This window comes from Ciconia boyciana, chromosome 1 (genome assembly GCF_034638445.1).
Source record: "Ciconia boyciana chromosome 1, ASM3463844v1, whole genome shotgun sequence".
Taxonomy (NCBI): domain Eukaryota; kingdom Metazoa; phylum Chordata; class Aves; order Ciconiiformes; family Ciconiidae; genus Ciconia; species Ciconia boyciana.
In genome coordinates this window covers 77,466,530-77,485,469 of record NC_132934.1, presented here as the reverse complement: position 1 = coordinate 77,485,469, position 18,940 = coordinate 77,466,530, and the positions used below count along the sequence as shown (strand labels likewise).

Genomic DNA, 18,940 nt, shown 5'->3' with positions numbered 1-18,940 from the left:
CACTGTGGGAGGGAAAAGGAGGATGTCACTGAAGTGCAAAACTCAAATTAGAGGTACTGTAATATATGCCCTATTTCATTTTGTAGCTATCTGATGCAGGGAAGTCACACACTACCCTACCTGCCTCAGTTTCACATTTGTTAAAGGAGAATTAATTAAACTTATCTCTCCTGCAGAAGTGTTGTGTAGGTTTAATGTAATGAAGCTGATAAGATGCTGGCCTTTGAAATCCTCAAATAGAAGACACTGCATAAATAGAATTATTCCTCCCTGAAACATGCAAAGCATGTTAGAGGCAATGAACTATGCAGTCACAGGGAGAGTGGTGAAACAGTACATGTACTTCATAAAGTAAAGATGGCCGTACAGTTCTGCACATATTCACAAAATCTTCCAGGGCAAAACACTACCAGCATGGAACATGCTGCTGTATCAAACCATTCAGAAGCCCAGACCACAAATTAAAAACAATTGTAATTTGACTAAAAAAAATTGTCAGTAAATTACTTTGATTCATAATGCTTTGTTCAATTATAATAATCCATTTTAGAGTATTGGTCCTGAAAATATCAAGTGATAATTACCAATACCCCATTACACAGATGAAGTAAAGCAGAGGAGTGTTACAACTTGCCCGAACTGCTAGATAAACCCATTGTAAAACTGGAACTAGGACTTCTAACTGCCTGTAAACTACCAGACAACAGCTGGCTCGATGTTTTCTGGAGGGAACAGCAGAACTTAAGTTCTCCTTTGATTTAGATTTTCTCACAGTGGCACTGAATCCAGTGAGTCTGCGGATATGAAATTATCTTTATACCTTAACAAAATATCCCTGGCATGCATTATTTAAGACACTGTGGAAAATGCTATTTAGAGCATTGCAAGTGTAGCCTGATCGGTTATGCTTATGCTAATCCTGAGTTACTCAATATATTTCAAGTTTCATTGCAAAGTGACAGGCAAATATTAAAATAATTGCAATCTGAGCATTGGTGGCTTTGGTAATATTTGTAATGTAGAGCAACATGTAGAACAACATGTGTTTTGTGCAACCCTGTGCTGATTGACACACTGTCTAAGCAAGGGAGTCTGTTGGGTTGTGCACTGGGCTTGGGTTCAAGTGTAGATGAGTTTGTTTGTTTGTCTGTGCCTCTATTTCCCCACCTCTGACATGGGGTTAAGAAGTTTTGTGGCTGCTTTATAAAGTACTTTGTGGTCTGCATGCATCAGGGAACTAATACCTGTGTCAACAAGGCAACACTAGTTATAAGGTTTAGGGGACAGTGGTGATTTGTAGAAGCATGAGAAAAGAGAAGGAAAGAAAAAAACAAAAGGCAAATTATGAAAGCAGGGAATAAGAAGAACTAGCAGACTGGCCCACTTTGCAGAAAATATGTCTATATTGATGTCCACTGTATGCTGGTAATAGCATTATTAATCCTAACACGCTGTCATTAATAAAACCAAGAAGGGTATGATGTTCCCGTAATCATTTTAGGTTGATCTGGGAGTATAATATTTTCCTGGAGCTAGGTAGATTTTAAAACTGCAAAGGATTAGACAGACACAATCAGTTCAAATATTTGTCCAGCCACTGAAAGGAGAAGCCTCACTTCCGCCTGTGATGAGGCTTTGGAAATCTCCATATCCATCATTGTTCAACAGCTAAGTGAAGATTGCACGTTGATTACCCTTTCAGTTGCCTTTAAGCAGCTTATGTGAAATGTTAAATTCTAAGTTGCCTAAAATCCCTACTTTTTAATTTGTTCTCTGACTTGTATGCAGCAAGGCAAATCTTTGTGAGTTTATACGCACACATGCACACAGATGCACCCTGATCAGAACCAGGTCCTTCCAAATATGAATTACACTGAGCAGAGCTTAAAAGGTACAAGTGGAATAGGAGCAGTCATTCCCATTAATGTTCATAAGGACATGAAAAGAAAAATAACGGACTGCTTGTTTCGTCTACTCAAATTGTGGCTATGCAACTTATCAGAAAGCATCTAAGTTTCTGTTCCTTTATTTAAAGCTGAAAAGTTTTATTTAAAGCTGGCTCCACTGCCTCCCTCATATTTTGAGATCCTCAGAAAACAGGATAATCACTTATTTCAGAAATATTTTATTTTATTTATTCCTGCTTCATTCTTCTAAAATTATTACCCCTTCCATTCTTCTGAAATTAGCTTTTAAGTGTCCAAAAGAATATGGAGAGCTTTGCGAAATAACTCCAAAGAAAGGGCATTTTAAAAGAGTACTTGGATTTGTGTACCAAAACTGTGACTTATTAGCAAATGCCACAGGGCTCTAGGGTCACATAAGCAGATCCAGAGAGTAGTCGTGCTTGACTTCACCACAGTGTCTGTCCTGATGCCAGGCCTTTGCTTATGGGATTTGCTGCAAGCCTGGACTTACATTTAACAATGCATATAGAGATGACAGCGAGTCATAGATGCTGGGAGTGGAACTTCTCCACTATTTGTGAATAGCAAGGTGACCCAGGGTTTATCTCTGGGTTCAGGCAGACCCACAGCTTTTGTGATGGTGTTGCTGAGTTCCATCTCCAGACTAATATTTACGATTGTTTTTTTTCCCCAACTATTACGACCTTTAAGAAGGTTTTAGCTACCTTTGTGCAAATCATGTGTTTGCTTTTGTTTGTTTTTAATTGCAGGGGGGGAGGGGGGGAGAGAAATGAACCATTTTCAGGGCTAATGGCAGGCTTGTGTGCTTAATTGCCTGTTATGCCATACCTTCATCTGACATTTTTGACTAGTAAATTTTCATGCTTCTGTGGTTTTTCATTGGCCTGTATTTTCCATTTCTGCATGTGTCCCATTTGTGCTGGGCACATCAGTTGGTATTTGTAGCAGATCAGCAGCTTGTATGAGCAAGGTATCATCTAACAATATTGACTTACTGCATTAAGAGAAATCCTTTGGTATTTCATTGCTAATGCACTGAAAGCCCATCAGACTTCCTAGTCTTAAATGACCAGCACGTTGTCTGAACAGTGATCATCAGGGCATTTTACATACAACCCCCCATGGAGAAATACAGTTCTTTATATACTTTTGCATTCCTGGGGATACAGGGAAGCAGAGCACTGTGGAAAGTTTAAGCCATTCTTCTGCAACCTGCGTCATCAGTTGAAAAGGAGCCACTTGAGAACTATATTTGAAGACACCAGGTTTATGACTCCTCTACAGACAGTCTCAGTAATAGTATGGGGAGATTTGACTAAGCAATTTCAAAGCTGGTAGAGATACCATGATGGGTTTCCACTGTGTTTTCTTTCCCTACATGATAGGCAGACATGCATACTCTCTGTGAAGTTCACAACAGGCACTTGACAAAGTTGGGTACCAGTCAGTTTAAAGATAAATGGGGCCTCACCTTCTCACACAGTGGAATCATTTATTTTCACATGGCTCATAACATGAATTATTTATAGCTATGGAAAGAAAAATAGTGTGGATATAGACTTGGTGCAATTTCTATGAACCAGTTAGACATGATACGGTTGGATACTGCTCTCTTTCAAGTGAAATGCAGCAATGCACTGCTCTCCATAGAGTGAAATAATTTTTACATGCCTTGTCAGTCTCGCTATGGCCGTGGAAAGAAATACAGTGAAAGCAGAGACATTGGCGCTGTTTGTGTTATTTAGAATGTTTTCGCAGCTAACAGTTTTGACCTCTATTCTGTTTTGATGGTCCTGGTTTCAAAAGGCCACGTTATGTTTTCCAGCTAGAAGAAATGAATAAATACTTTCTTTTCCTGTGGACTCTCCCAGGTTTTACCCAGATCCTGGTTCAGGATTATTCCAAAGAATTGCTAGTGTAAAACTGATATGCTGCATTGTCAGTGGAATTACAATGATTAACAGCTTCAAATCTACCCTCTGAGGCCAGGAGGGTTTCATTTTTGTCCCTTACGGTTTTCAGAGACCCTGAAAAGAAAGTTAGTGAGGCTGGAATTTGGAATTTAACATGTGACATCCAGGGGCCATCGTTTAAAACATCAATCCTTACTTCAGAATGGTGTTTGACAGGCTGCAAGTAATTTCTGCTTCAAGCAGTCTCAGGCAGCGGAGTAGCCCAAAGGTCATGTTGTTCTTATCCTGGGTAAAAGAGATCTTCTTCATGATGGATGACTACTCGGTGTGTTTATGATGCATAATATATTAGAAATTTTAATTCACAACTGCATTTGTCCAACAGTTTTGTGAGGGCAAGCTAAACTATAGTTAGGTACACCTGTGCTGTGCAAAAGGATGGGACTGTTGTGGTAATCCATCGTAAGACCTGCAACACAGAGTCCCAGTTGCACATACTGGAGCTGGGAGGAATCAGTTCTACAAATGGAAATGCCAGCCTGCAGGAACTGGGCCAACAAGTCTTGTGTTTTCACTGCTGATCTTGACCTGTGCTGGTGATAACAGCTGAAACCAAATGGGTTGCTGCCTCCAGTCTCATGGTATTATGTAGAGCAACCTTCAATGTGTTCCTTACCAGATTTATCAGGTTGGGAGCCTAAGGTTATCTGTTCTTGGCTAGCCTAATCACCAAAACTGGAGGACCACAGACAACAAACACGACTCCTGGTTTCAGATCACTTTGAGAACTTTGTTACCCGAGACATAAAGATTTGAGCTGGCTTTGTGCAAAGCACTCAGGGCGTAATACCACCACAGCTGCTACCTACCTTTTTACCCTCATGCTTTTAATAGGACTGAATGCAAAAGCCACTCCTCTGCAGAACCAGACACAAAAGTAATAAGCAGTAGTATTAGTTCAGAGGTTCTCAGAGCAAATTTGCTTTCTCTTTGCCACAAATGCAATTCATAAGCAAACCTTTGTAACAATATATGTTATTCTTGCTTATTTGAGTAGTACATCCTCCTGAGCATATTTCTGTCAATGTCAGTGCAGCAAAGTGCCGTTTAGAAAAGAGGGCTGAATTTGCCTCTCAGCTAGTAGAATTTCTAGATTTACCTCCTCATTCCTCTTGCTACTGTTTATATTTTACATGCAGAAATGAGGTAAGAGCCATACTACCCTCCCATGTCAGTAATCATATGTTTTCAAAAATTAATGAATGACATCCACTAAAAGTCATCCTAAATTCAAATCATTTTTAAATGTGCCCTTCATTCACCAGCATCATGCTGTCTTTGATAAATTTCCATCTCCACATATTAGCTCTTTTGGCACCTATATTTGCATTTTGCAAGATTTGCTTTTTAAATTGCCAGCTGTTACCTCACAGTTTCAAAGGTGTTATAGCAAGAGGCTTTTCAACAGGAAACATCACTCTCCACTCAGTATTCTGAAAGACCTTGTTTTCACTTCCAGAAGTGGGCAGCCAAGGCTCTATGACATATTACTTCTTCACTGTATGCATCCCTAAAAAGAGCTATTTTTTGGCACTGTTCTTCTCCTGAAAAAAGTAGGTTTTTTGCTTTTTCAAGTAAACGTGGATCCATGGTTTTGTAAGTGGGGAAGGATGGAAAGATGCCCTGTATTTCAAATGAGGTTCTGTGACCTATTATATACTTATTGCACAAGCTTTTATGGGATGGAAAAGGGACTGGTCATTCCAGTTCTTCAGCACCTGTGGGAGAAGTTATAACGCAGAGGAAGTAGAATCACCAGCCTGAAACTCAGAACAGAGGTCTTATCAAGTACATCAGTGCACTTCGTAATCATGATTTAAAGTAAGAGCCATTGATCCGTCCTTCATGTATACATATGGCTTTCAAATAAAGGCAATAGGTGCTCTGCCTTCGGAACAACTGAAGAAGCAACATTTCACATGCACTCACAGTTGCTCTTCTATTATACCAAATCAAAAAAGTTAGACACATGAAAATGGGTATTCAGTGGCACTGTGTTCATAATGGACAGACTAGCATATAATGCTAATTCCGAACAAATGTATCCCTCCCTTTGTTTATGTAGGGATAATGGAAGTATTTTTTCAGAATTCAAATATATTTTACTTCATGTTTGTTGTTATTTCAATTTTTCAAGTGTTCTTGGGTTTTGATAGTTCCTATGTAAGGTAGGGATTCACGTCTTACACAGGCTGAAGTCTGCTGTCAGGCAGCCCACTACATCTACAAAGAAGCTTCCCTGAATGTTCTTTAGCATCAAAGTGCCTCAGCTTGGGTCATCTGGTGGTTCCAGTTTGGAGAGAAATACCTCTGTCTCCAGAACAACTCAGCCCATAGGTCTTTTGTAAGCCTTGTGAGAAAGGTTTGGGAAGGGATACATCTGACCAGCCTGATTCCTAACAGGGAGAGCAGCCTCCTTGGGGATCTGAGTAAACTCCTATATTCCTGCCCTGAACTACTGAATTGCTGTCATGAACTAAATTTTTGCCCGTTCATTCTTTGCAGACATTGATGAGTGTTTGGTAAACAACGGTGGCTGTGACCATTTCTGCCGAAACACGGTTGGCAGCTTTGAGTGCAGCTGCCAGAAAGGCTATAAACTGCTCACAGATGAACGGACCTGCCAAGGTAATACTTCATTTATTTTACTCTTGTATAATGAGGATGTTCTTTTCAGTGGATTTTTTTTTTTTTTTAACTAAGTCATTTGTACTACAGGTTTTAATTGTACTGTCATAGGAAGTAAAGTTAGAAAAGACCTACCAAATTTCCATTTTCTGAGGTGGGGTTAGAAGGTTTTTGGAAATGTCTTGTTTCAATGTTTTTAGTAGTAGGAATGCCAGCGTCCTGCTGAAGTGGGAAAATCCATGTGGTGTAGTGGAATAGACTCAGGTAAAGAGCTTTATGTTCAAATCCTCTAATTTGCTATGATTTTAACGGGGCAGAGGCTTATCTTATTTACACCAGAGTAATTTAGAGTAATTTATTGGAATAGAGCATTTGCAACATTTAAACTGAAAAAAGAGTCTAATTTTTGAGCTCACCTTTGCCTGACAATCTGTTTATGGAGGGATAATGGAGGTGTTTTGTGAGAATTCAAATGCAGTGTGTTTTATATCGTTTGCTGTGCATGTCATGATTTGTTATCTAAGTCATATGATGTTATATATTCTATGACTAATTAAGTGCATAACCATTTTCAACTTAAGTACTAACCATGTACCTTTGGAGAAATGATACTTTAAGCATTTGAGCTCTGTAACTTTACTCTTTAAAAGCCTCCTAGAAAAGGCTAGAAAGATGAGCGTGCATCAGTAGAGAGAGAAGGGGAAGGAGGACTTATTCAATTCAAATTTTGTGCAGGAATTGCCTTTTTATTAATACATAATTATTTGCATGGGTTTTGAGCACGTAAAAGTTAGGAAGTCCAAAACAGCATTAGTATTTTAGAGCTTCTTTGTTCATCAACAAAAGAGAAACCAAGGTCTGAAGACACATATGTCATTCAAAAAATTTTCCATTGCATCTCATCGGTACTTCCATCATCTGAGAAGCCTACTCCACCCTGACTGGGTGATTAGACATAAAGGAGTCAGTGCAAGGTTGGTTTCAAGCTGGGACAGGATGGGAAGAGCTGAGAGTGGCACAGTTAGTGCCACATGACTAGGCAGAAATAACATTGTAGGATCATGTCAGACAAGGGTAAGTTGTCAGGTTTTGATGTATCTGCTAAAAATAGGGACAAAATGCTAAAAAGAAACGTTCCCTTCATGATGTATTTAGAGATAGGAATGCTTTCTGGTTCATGAATTTCATGTGTTGTGACATGCTCTCAGTGTGGTATCAGTCAGAGGTTTCACCACTGAAGTCATTGTAATTACACCAGTGAAAAACTCAAGAGAAAAGTCAAGCCCTGCATTCTTGTTAGGCAAGATCTGGTGCAAAATTTATTTGTTCATTATGCAAAGTCTTAGTAATAGGCTTTGAAAGCTACCTATAAATAACCAGATCTCTATCATGATAATGGGAAACTAGAAGCAGCTCTGTAAATGTTGTTCAGCTGAGTTTTGTTTCTTCGTGTACCTGGGCTACTGAATGACTGAGTCGCCGGTAACAGTACATTCCATGTAAGGAATGAAGCAGTAGCTGATATTTTCCTCTCCCTCATGCGACTGGACATGGAAATATAAACATGATCTGGCCATCCTACTTTTTCCATTGTCAATGAGCAAGGGCAGGCACACTGTCTGCCTCTACATGGTACTTTGATTCATCAACTTTAGTGTATCTGTTGCTGTAACAGATAGATTAGTGCAAGCCCAGAGAATTTTTGGGCTGGAGAAGTTCCTCTGGTCCCAGAAACGCTGGTTCTTCATACTCTGAAATGGGGAGGACAAGTACTTTATTTACTTACTTTACTATACAAGTAAAATATATTACTATACAAGTATATTATATATAAACTTTACTATACAAGTAAAGTATATTACTGTACTTACTTTACAAGTACAATTTCCTGTTTGAAGTCAGAGGTATGTGGGCCTCAGAGACTGATCACAGCAAACATGATATGAAGCCTGCTTTGTGGAGGGAGAACTGTGATAATTTAGTTCCTGTCTGGTGCTTAAGGTGATAATTGGTGACTCATGCAGTCAGTAGGCCTGCTAATAAAGAAAGAAGGCAAGTGAATATAGATCAAGAAATCACTGATGTATGAATCACCTGTACTTTGCTTCTTCCTCTGCAAAGAGAATAGAGTCAGTGGAAGTGGTTATAGTTATTAATGTCAGATCTGACAGAAAAATGTGGTTTGGGGTTGGTGACTCTGCTGGAATATAAATCATCCACGGGTTTTTTTTGGTAACAGCCAGTCAACACTGACCATAGAACATTACTGAGAGATTCGAGGAGATTTATTTTGGGCATATTAGCCTTTCCAATGTGTGAAATAGAAAAGTCTAATTTGTATTTATAAAAGATGCTGTTGTTCATGTTACATCTGTTGTTTTGATTCATAATAGAGTTTCTATGACTTATGGTCTTGCTGTCAACATTGCCTTTCTCCTCTGGTTTTCATTTTTAAAATAAAGATTTATTTCAGTTATGAATCAACATGTTTACAAAATACTCATTTAGGACCTCAGAAGTTTACATTGTTTGAGGCTAAGTCCTATTTAGTTCAGATGGCCTCCCTAGTGTATAGGGAGTTCATCTCCAAGTGAGTTCATCACCAATATCAAGGAACAGATTCTGCTAACCTTAGGCAAAATGCCCATGGAAACAGCTGGTAAGCTTGCCTGTTTATGACCTGCAGAATCCCTGGATATGTCTGTGACTGTATCTGATTCACAGGAAAGAATCAGTGAAGAAGAACAAAGCCATGGAGATACAGTTCACGTTAGCAACATTTTTCAAACTGTTGAAAAATACAAGTAAGCTGTTGCCGCATAGCTTTCTTCATATGATCATTAACTTCAGCACAAGGCAATTTTACATATTTCAATAAAAAGGTTCCTTCATATTCCCTGTGAAATTCTGAGGTTGTCCCACCTCATTTCCTTTATATTCTTTCATTGTAGACCTCAGAGGCGACTTTAAGATTGCAGGGAAAATGTATCAAAGTCTCAGACTTTGTTCTGGTTGTTTGCGGAGCTCCCTCCCCATCGTACCAAGTGCCTTACACACATTCATTCTCTCTGTGAAGAGGAAAGTATTTCTCGCTCAGTTTTTCAGGCAGGAAGGGTGAAGCCAAATATAGCAGCTTGCCTAAGATCACACATATGAATGCCTGGACAGCCTGGAGAATAAACCTCCAGTTTTTGTGAATCTGCCCTCTGTGAATCTGCCCATTACAATAAAATGTTTTTCTCCTGAGTTTGTGCTTATACCCTGATATGAAAATTCATCAGTTTTCAGGAACTTGCTTGCTGCTCCCTTGGTGCCACTAGCTCGCCACCCTGCACGTAGAGTGCTTGTGTAAGCTTGTGTAATGCCCTTGCGTTTGTAAAGGGCATTAAAATGTTCTGCATTTGTCTGTTTACAGCTAAACCATTTTTAGCCCTGGCTGCAAAGAAAACCATTGTCAATCACAGATTACTTCTGCTAGGGAGTGGTTCTCACGCTGTGGCTCCTGGTTAGACAAGGAGAATGTGGGGGTTTCCCTTCCTTTCCCCTCCCCTGCATTCCAGCCATTTAAAAGGAAACTTATTTGTAACCCAGAAGGTGAAGAATCCACACTGCCCTGCCAGTGATATTGTGGAGACTGATACTGCTTTCCCAGAGCCTCTCTTTTCACACAAACTTAAAAATAGATTTTTTTCTCCTTTGACGGTATGACAATACCAAACCCATCTATTGTGTATTATTTTAACAGATCCCTTAAGTCTAAGGTATTGTAAATTCTTTGATACAGGAAGAAACGGTTGGATCTGTTTGGATAAACCTAGCAAAAGAGGCCTGCATCTCCTTTGAGCATATAATACAAATAACAGCTATATTTATAGCACGGAGAGCTTGTGTTTGTAACCTTTGTAGTAATTAACAGCAGGACAACAACTCAGATTAGTTTTAGAACCACATCAGCCACAAAACAGCAAGCAAGACTGTTTAAAGCTGCAATGAATGTGTGTAAGCACAGACATAATTACCTTAATCCTCAGCCAATATGAGTTTTAAAGCCAGTTAACTTAATTGCTTACTCAGTTTCTGTTTGTTGTGCAGTGATCTCGAAAAAAATTCAACAATAAGCACTCTCTCTGCTCTACTCAAGTTCAAGCTTCATTAAGCACCCAGAAAAATGTGTGAAATTCTATCATAAATAATTTTCTCTTCCTGCTGTAGGAATTGCCTTTTGCAAAGCAAGACAAGGAGAGACAGCACACACATTTGTCATAACTCTCTCCAAGGCGTGGTAGAGTGGAAACATGAGTTACATTCAGAAAAAAACTGCTTTTAGTGGGAACATCCAGTGATCAACATGTAATACTTCGGCCTACTAAATCTACACTCTCGCCCTCTGCCCCTCTCCACCTCTGTCCAAAATAGAGCCAAATCCTCCTACACTGAGGAATTTAAACTTTTGCAGGGGGCAGTTCAAGGCATTTGCATCATTCTAGTCCACTTATGGCCTCCAAAGCGGGCTTAAGTGGGGCTTGATGATTGCTAGATCTCACAGGCATGATGTTCAGCCATAATGAAGTCTGCCCAAGTAGCCTTTTCACCAACCATTTGAATTGGTACAGCCACTGTAAAAGGAGATCATTGTCCACCAGGCAAAAGTACCCCTGGGGCATGTGGAATACCTGCATGGGCTGTCTGGCATTTTTGGGGCTTCTTTATGGCCGTGTGTCTTCTTTATGTCACACAGAGTAGGTGACAGCATTTATTTGCTTTGATGTATTGCCTGTTTGACTACTGGTTATTCTTTACTACCTTCCTACCAGCTTTTAAACGAATGCGATTGACTCTTTTGTAACTAGGCACTGGAATACAGGGCCTCATAGTCTGCTGTTGGTAGTGCTGGTGTCTGTCCAAAGGAAATTCAGTGATGCAAGTTTATACAACAGGAAATCCCAAACAGAATTTGCCCCTCCAGCTTCACGATATATTTAATTTTCCCTGTAGGGATTTTCTGTGGGCACATTTTGCTAGAGGTTTGAGGTTTTTAACACTACAAAGCTATCCAACAGAAGTCCAAGTATAGCTGATTGGAGGTGTTTTTTCCTCTCATTACAAGAGAAAGACATGAGCATATCCACTATCCTATTTGTGTATTTGGACTTTTCCTTCTCTCTTTTAAAACAAATGTGCTTCTTATATGCCCCACTGTATCCTCCCTTCCTCTCTGCTCAGCTTCACTTCCAGACAAGTGTTCCTCAAAAGCTTGATGCTCATGGAGTGAAGCAACTGGAAGTAATGGCTAGAGTAGAGCCAAGGATACTGTGAGCAGATATTGAGGCAGTTTTCTTAGTAATTCTGCTAGCATATTGCAGTGCTGACGTGCAAAACACTTCAAACCTTGTCCAGCTCTGGTTTTTTGTTTCTTGGGTTGTCTCTGAGCAGACTTGATGAGTGTAGCAAGTTTTGTGATAGCATTCTGATGTGTTACAGGATATACCTCCCAATTCTTGTCATCCACAACTGGTTTTTACTTATGATCTGAAATAAGATTTGAACCCAGCCTCAGGCCTTCTATGTTAACCCACTGCACCACAGAACCGTAATCCATGCAATCTGAAAATGATACTGTGAAATGAGAGACTGACCTTTCTTTAGGGCCAAATAGGTCTTCATTCCAGACAATCTGATGTGATTAGTCCTAGCTGACTCTGCGATCAATCTGTTGGTAGAGGGATGCTTTACACAGGGCTCCCAATGCATAATTGTCAAGAGAAGCCTTCTTTCATTCCAGAGTGAGAGAAAGAAAAATAGCACCTTGAAAAATACAGTAACTGTCTATGATCCAAGGATCCTACAGGCCTGGTCTTGAAACATATTAACTGGATATGTAATCCCCTCTCATAACATCCACCTTTTCACTTACTTGTACAAAATACGCACTATTAGCCTTCCAAGGGCAAAATTTGAATCTCCCAGCATGGTATCTCCATTTTGAAAATGGGTATGAAATGAGGGATTAATCATTCAGGGAAGGACAGATAGAAAGTGTTTGTGGGAATTATTTTTGGCCTAAAGAAGCCCACAAAGATTAGCTACAAAGATCTCACTATACTCTCCTGTGTGGAACCATTGATGATAAATATGGCTGTACAGGACCAGTTTAATCCCAAATAAATTAGTGCATCCACACAGGCAGCACTGAATCATCGGACATCTTTGACATAGAGTGACTGAATTAAAAAATAAAGAAGGGGCCAAAGAGGTTTGCACCCTTGGGTTACATGACAGTGACCTGCCACCCACATTTGATCACATAACCCAGTAAAGGAACTGGCCTTGTCCCAGACACATAACCTGCTGAAGGTCTCAGGATGAGGATACACCCCTTGCATTGATTTATATAGGACACAGTCACCCATCTTGGATTACTTAACTAAATGCATGGGTAGAGGTCAGGGCTGCATCTGTGTCTCTCTCTCTCATTGCAACGTGAAAACAGAGGATAGGGAGAATCCCATGTCCTATGTCCCACTTTTAAAATCCTGAGGAAATTCCTGGGAATAGCACGACAGGGAATTTTATGTCATGATTCTCCCAGACAAGCCAAGCTATCTTTTTACCTTAGTGCTACGCCCCCAACTCTTCTTGCTCTGAGTTATAGCTGAGTATACCCTAGTGCAGTCCCAGAGGCAGTGAGCTGTGAGAAATGTTAAATGGGTACAGCTGCACCATACAGCAGTAAAGAGACTGATTAAACCCTTCAGCTAATCCATATCAGTGCTAGAACTAATGTTTCATGTAAGTTTGTTTAAAAGACAACGGGTGAGGCCCAGACCCCTCAGATTCAATGCATCAACATTATGGTTTGGCCAACTTTCCAGTGAAACATATTGGAAAGCTTTGTTGTTTGTCCACCCTCTCTCTTTCCTTTTCTCCCTCATTAAATAAATAAAAGAAGCAAATGTTCAATAAAAGTAACATTATTTAGCCTTCCTCTTCTTTCTGGAGTGGCAGTAACATACAGCTTCACAGCCAGGTGAGACAGTATAAAGAGGACACCAGCAGAAATTTTACTGCTTGGTGTAGGGTATTTTCTTAATATTTAAAATACATTTTTAGCTGAACCCACACAACCTCTCACTGAGGTTGTTACCCTCATGGGTAGGACTGAACTATAGCAGGTAGAGAGCATTAGCAAGCCATGAGGGTGCTGCTGCCTGTGTCCTTGTGAGGGAGGTAGCAGCGGGGATCCTAGAGAGTGTTTGCTGTCTGGGGTGAGGAGCAAGCAGGCTTACTAGTCCCCTTGCTGACTTTGCCTGAGTTTGCATGTGCATTCGCTGTAATTTTGAGGTCTTCAGCAGTCAGAGAAAATGGCCAGGGCTTCATTTTGCTCTCACTTATATAAGGGAGAAGGCTACTGTACTCAGCAGAGTTACAGTGCTGTCACACTAAGGGAACCTTATTATCTTACACCACTTGAACAGAGTGAGTCAGTGCCAGTGCGGGCGTGATTAATGAGAGAGAGAGGGATGAAGGGACTCAGGCCATTCCCATATCAACTCATTTAGGTGGTACACATGAAAGAGAGTGATTTTGCCTTGATGCACTCAGACACTCATCCACATCAGTTAGGCGTGCTGTAAGAGATAAAATACATTGACCTGATACAGGCTGATTTTCAGCCAGTCCAGCTGAGTGTGGCCCAGTATGTTTAATTGTGTGGACACTTGGTATGTAAACAACAGTGCTGGTTCTGCTGCCAGTGTAGCTCAAGAACCAGAGAGAATCGGTAGTGCACTGGAGGACATATTGGGAGCTGCTTGTGGAAATCAGACTAGCTCACAGGAAGAAAATTCAATATGATTTCCCTGTCACTGATGATGTTCATTCCCTATGCAGATTTTCTCTAAGGCATTCTGTGTCACTGAGCCTTACAAAAATATCTTGCTTATGACAAGCACCATATTGCTTCTAGCATCAGATTAAAGAGCTTCTCCGCTGGGAAGCAACATGTTACATTGTCAATAAAAGGAATACTTCTCAAACCCTTTCTGTTATACATGGTGCTTACTCTTAGTGTCAGTGAGATTGTGAATAGTGGTACAGTCTGCCTCTGTGAGAAAAAAAGCGTTGCAAGATCATACCCAGAAACAATAAATGCCCCAGGCATGAAGTGAAAACAGCTCTAGCCAGTACAAGTTTGTTTGCCAAGTGATATAATCTCCCATGTTGGTTGTAGCAATTAAGTCTGCTGAAACATGAAAACAAATACGTCCCCCTCACCTCCAGTTCTCCTCTCTGCAGCACAGTGTTATAAGTTAAAGGCAAATTTTCTTTGGTTGCTGCTCCTTGAAAGGAATATTAAACCTCACAATCTAGGCTTTAAATCAATTTCTAATGGGATGAGACATTATGTGGGGAGGGCAGATGGGACAGATTATTCCACCTCTATTTTCCCATGAAGCTTCTGACACGGGCTACTGTTGGAAGTAAGATACTAGATTAGTTTGACCTCAGGTCTCATTCAGTATGGTAGCTCTTATATTCCTATGTTAAGCTCTATAAAGTATACTGCTATCAAATTGCTTTTTACAGCTCTGTCTGGCCCCCTCCCCTTGATAATGTGTGTGGGAAGCCAAGCAAAACGTTTCATTAGTGTTTAGAAAGAGAATTTGAGATACATTTTTCAGTTGATGCTGTAGAATTTATGATGTGTATAGTGCAGAAATGATTTTACTGCACTAGAATCATGTTATGTATTAATGAATTACCAGGATATGAGTCAGCCTTGGAATAGTTTGAGCAGGAAGGTAGCATTCTTCCACAAACAATAATCTGTTGATAAATAGTGCTGAAAGCTGTAATTCAATAGGAATTGTTTTTAAAGAGAACCAGAGAAAGACTATATGTATATATATTCTCCACTATTGCAGTGGTGGACATTGAGATAATGCCATATTACTGCGCTCAATCATTTAATCATCTTGATTAAGGTCAGATATCCTTTACACAAGTGCTGTACAGAATTGCAATAAAATTACAGCCCTATCCCAAATGTTCAGAAGAGTTTAATTTTCCTGTGCTTGCATCTACCCTTCTGGGCCTTTTAAAAATGCCCTGTTTTGTTTATTTTATTCTAGCGAGAATAAAAGCCTAACCTATTGAAGCAAAGGGGTGTGATTTTCTTCCAGTAGCCATGTTATGAACTGCTACTACTTGTTTTGATAACTTGGAGATGATGCCTTAGTTAGGGCAGGTGAGATCAAAACAAAAATCTAAGCTCAAATACTAAGAGGCAGTGGAATGGAGGAGTATTTTCTGGGGTTTTGCTGGGTGGAGTTTTTTTGATGCATATTTGCAAAACATTTCTGTTAGTGTTTTTGGAGGGATACCTGCCGTTTCTCGACTCCACAGAGGCCAGCCTCTCTGGGCAGAGTTTTTAAACAAGCCTTTGAAGCAGAGCCAGAGAACAGCAATTCTTGTGTATATTCAGTGGCCACTGGCTTCAGCAAGAGCTTGAAGTAAGCTGGGAATGCACAGTCAGGTCCACGGGAAGTGAAGGGCAGTGCTGCATTTGAGTTTTCAGTTCAAAACTGAAACTGTGTTGTTGTACTTGTTCTTTCAGCACCATCAAATAACACTAGGCACATTTTCACCCAGGCTAGTCCTGTGTTCCTTCAAGAAGTCTCACTAGCAGCTCTACTAAAGGGTGATGGAGACAAACATCCTTAGCAAAGAGAACAGTTTCCTCTTTTCAGAAATAGGTCTAAAAATCAAATGTATTGCAGGATAGAGGGAATATTCCTTGCTTGATACAGAGAGGGTAAAGCCTTTTTTATGTTGTCTCATCAGGCTGTTAAGCTGCTCTTACAGAGTTGCTGTGTAAATAGTGGCTTGAGCAGAGTGCAGACTACTAAACATGTTTATGTTTGTAGGAAACAAATAAACCTGCCTGAAGTTTCTGTTAATGCACTTCTACTCTTGATATATGGCTTCTCCTACCACAAGCACTTGAAGTAGTAGCACAGTTTATAGCCATAAGAGCAGCAGATAATTCAACTTGCCTTTGCCTTGGAAAATGATTGATTTTGGAAAAGGATAAGTTTGCATATAAAATCTTGGCAATGTTTTGATGGAAGTACTTTGTTTTCTTAAAAAGTGTTGGGAAAGTATTGACTTTAATTGCATTTTAGATTGTCCTAGCAAAACAATGGTAAGAGGATAAACGTAATAGGAGCCAAAGCCAATTGCCTCCTACTGGGTTCCTCAGATTAATAGAGGAGCCTGAGCACAACAAAGCCCTCATGTAATGGAGAGGGGTGGGAGGGGTGAGAAAGAGCTAGGACAGGTAAGCATAGACCCAAGAGCAAGGGTAATGTCTGGGAAGTCTACAGACAGTCTAAGCATTGACACAACCTCAGTCTCCAATTTCAAGATCTTCGTCACACAAAAGCTTAGCCTTTTGCCTTTCTTGTCTCTGTATCTCTTTCTCTTTCACCTCGTATCCCAGCAGATTCAGCCATCAAAGCTTGGAGGCTTTGTTGTGTCCTTGTGTTGCCACTAAGTGATTGGGTCCAATTGTCACATGTAGAAATACCCATACAAGCAAGTTGGCTCAAGAGGATCTTTATTTTCATACCATAAATGATTCTGTTTCAAAATCTTGCATCAAACACAATCTGTACATAATGTGGGAAGCAAATAAAGGGAATGTCAGAGATGCGTCGGGGATGGTAGTCCCCCACATCTGCAGAGCAATGCATTTGTTAGCACACGCGTGCTCCTTGCACGTAACAATGAAGATGTGGTTGCACTGACTCATCACCGAAGTGTTCGTACAGGGCACTGAGAAGAGCTGTTATCCAAGAGCTATACATCCTGATGCCCACGGTGCTACAACTTTGTTGGTGCTAGCATACATAACAGATTTGACTTATCACAAATACCATCAACTGTAGTTGCACTTTAAGTCTGCAGGCTAAGCATTTGGAGGTGCAGTTTTAAGTCAGGCTCATTTATCACAGCTATGTTGACCTTTCTCTGATTTGCCATCACTGAAAGGTTGCAAATGTACTTAGACTTTCTTTGGCACATGGTCTTTCACCAAGCAGTTCCAGCCCTGCCTGATCCTATCGTGGGTAGATTTTGTAGCTCTTAGGAAAAAAACTGTGATGTGACAAAGTGCTTAGCTCAACTCATTTTCTATTGATTTTAAAAGTAATAGGTTCTAAAAATGAACAATACTTTTAAATGTACTTATGCATTTTTTATAGTATTAGCTTTGGTTGTATTTAGAAGATAGAGGTGCTTTACACAGATTCAGATCCCTATAGTGCATTTTAAAATCTTTTAAAAATCCTTTAGAAGTCCTTTTAAAAATTGTTATTCACAAGGATAACAGTAAGGAGAAAAAGTAATATGAGAGCAACTGCCATGAGCTTATGGTGAGGCTAAGTGTGATGAGCTTGATAGCGAAAACTAGTAATGATTTGAAATCTTCCTTTCCAAATGCCTTTATAGAATGCCTCCCTTGGCTCCCTTCCTGTCTGTGACCTTGGGCAGACTTACTAATTTTATACCATTGTGTCTAGTTATTAGTAGGTTTTTTTCACGTTCTCTAAGAGACCCGGCAAACTTTCTCACCTGCAAAAATAATTCCTTCATTTTTTAAAATTCTCTATTTGAAAGTATCTACAGAGCTGTCTCTGGTGATTGGCACGTCTCTCTGCAAACCCTCTGGGGAGACGCCCCTAGCTGAGGCCTCTGCCCTCTCTGCCCCCTTCCTCTGTCTGAGGGCAGATGTGAATCCTTCAAGTTTCTTCTCTTGGAGTACATGAATACTCAATCTGAGGGTGTCTAGGGGTGTCTGTACGGGGAGGATGTACAGAGGGTGCCACATGGCCAGATGTATAGGCACCTTTGAGTGCGGGCTCACAGGAGGTGATCCATCCTCAGCCTCAGTGCAGATCTGTGGCCTCTCCCCAGCTCCAGAAGCTCACACATCTGGTGTAGCTGGTCATTAAATTGAATACCAGGTTGACTAAGGTTATCTGTGTCGTGGTTTAACCCGGCAGGCAGCTAAACACCACACAGCCATTCGCTCACTGCCCCCCACAGTGGGGTGGGGGAGAGAATCGGAAAAAAGGTCAAACTCGTGGGTTGAGATAAAGGCAATTTAATAGGACAGAAAAGGAAGGGAAAATAATAATAGTGATAAAAGAATATAAAAAACAAGTGATGCACAATGCAATTGCTCACCACCCGCTGACCAACGCCCAGCCAGTTCCCGAGCAGCAGCCATGCCCCCCCCGGCCAACCGCCCAGTTTTTTGTTCAGCATGACGTCACATGGTATGGAATAGCCCTTGGGCCAGTTGGGGTCAGCTGTCCTGGCTGTGCCCCCTCCCAGCTTCTTGTGCAC

At 40.5% G+C, this 18,940-nt stretch overlaps 1 protein-coding gene across 4 annotated transcripts in view; it reads left to right on the top strand.

Moving 5' to 3' along the window:
- SCUBE1 (signal peptide, CUB domain and EGF like domain containing 1) overlaps nt 1-18,940 on the top strand; it is a 221,058-nt gene that overhangs the window by 156,245 nt on the left and 45,873 nt on the right. For all 4 annotated transcript variants that reach the window (XM_072875936.1, XM_072875926.1, XM_072875918.1 and 1 more), the window contains one exon: nt 6,407-6,529. In XM_072875936.1, the coding sequence (XP_072732037.1) occupies nt 6,407-6,529 (123 nt within the window). The remainder of the gene's footprint in view (nt 1-6,406; nt 6,530-18,940) is intronic.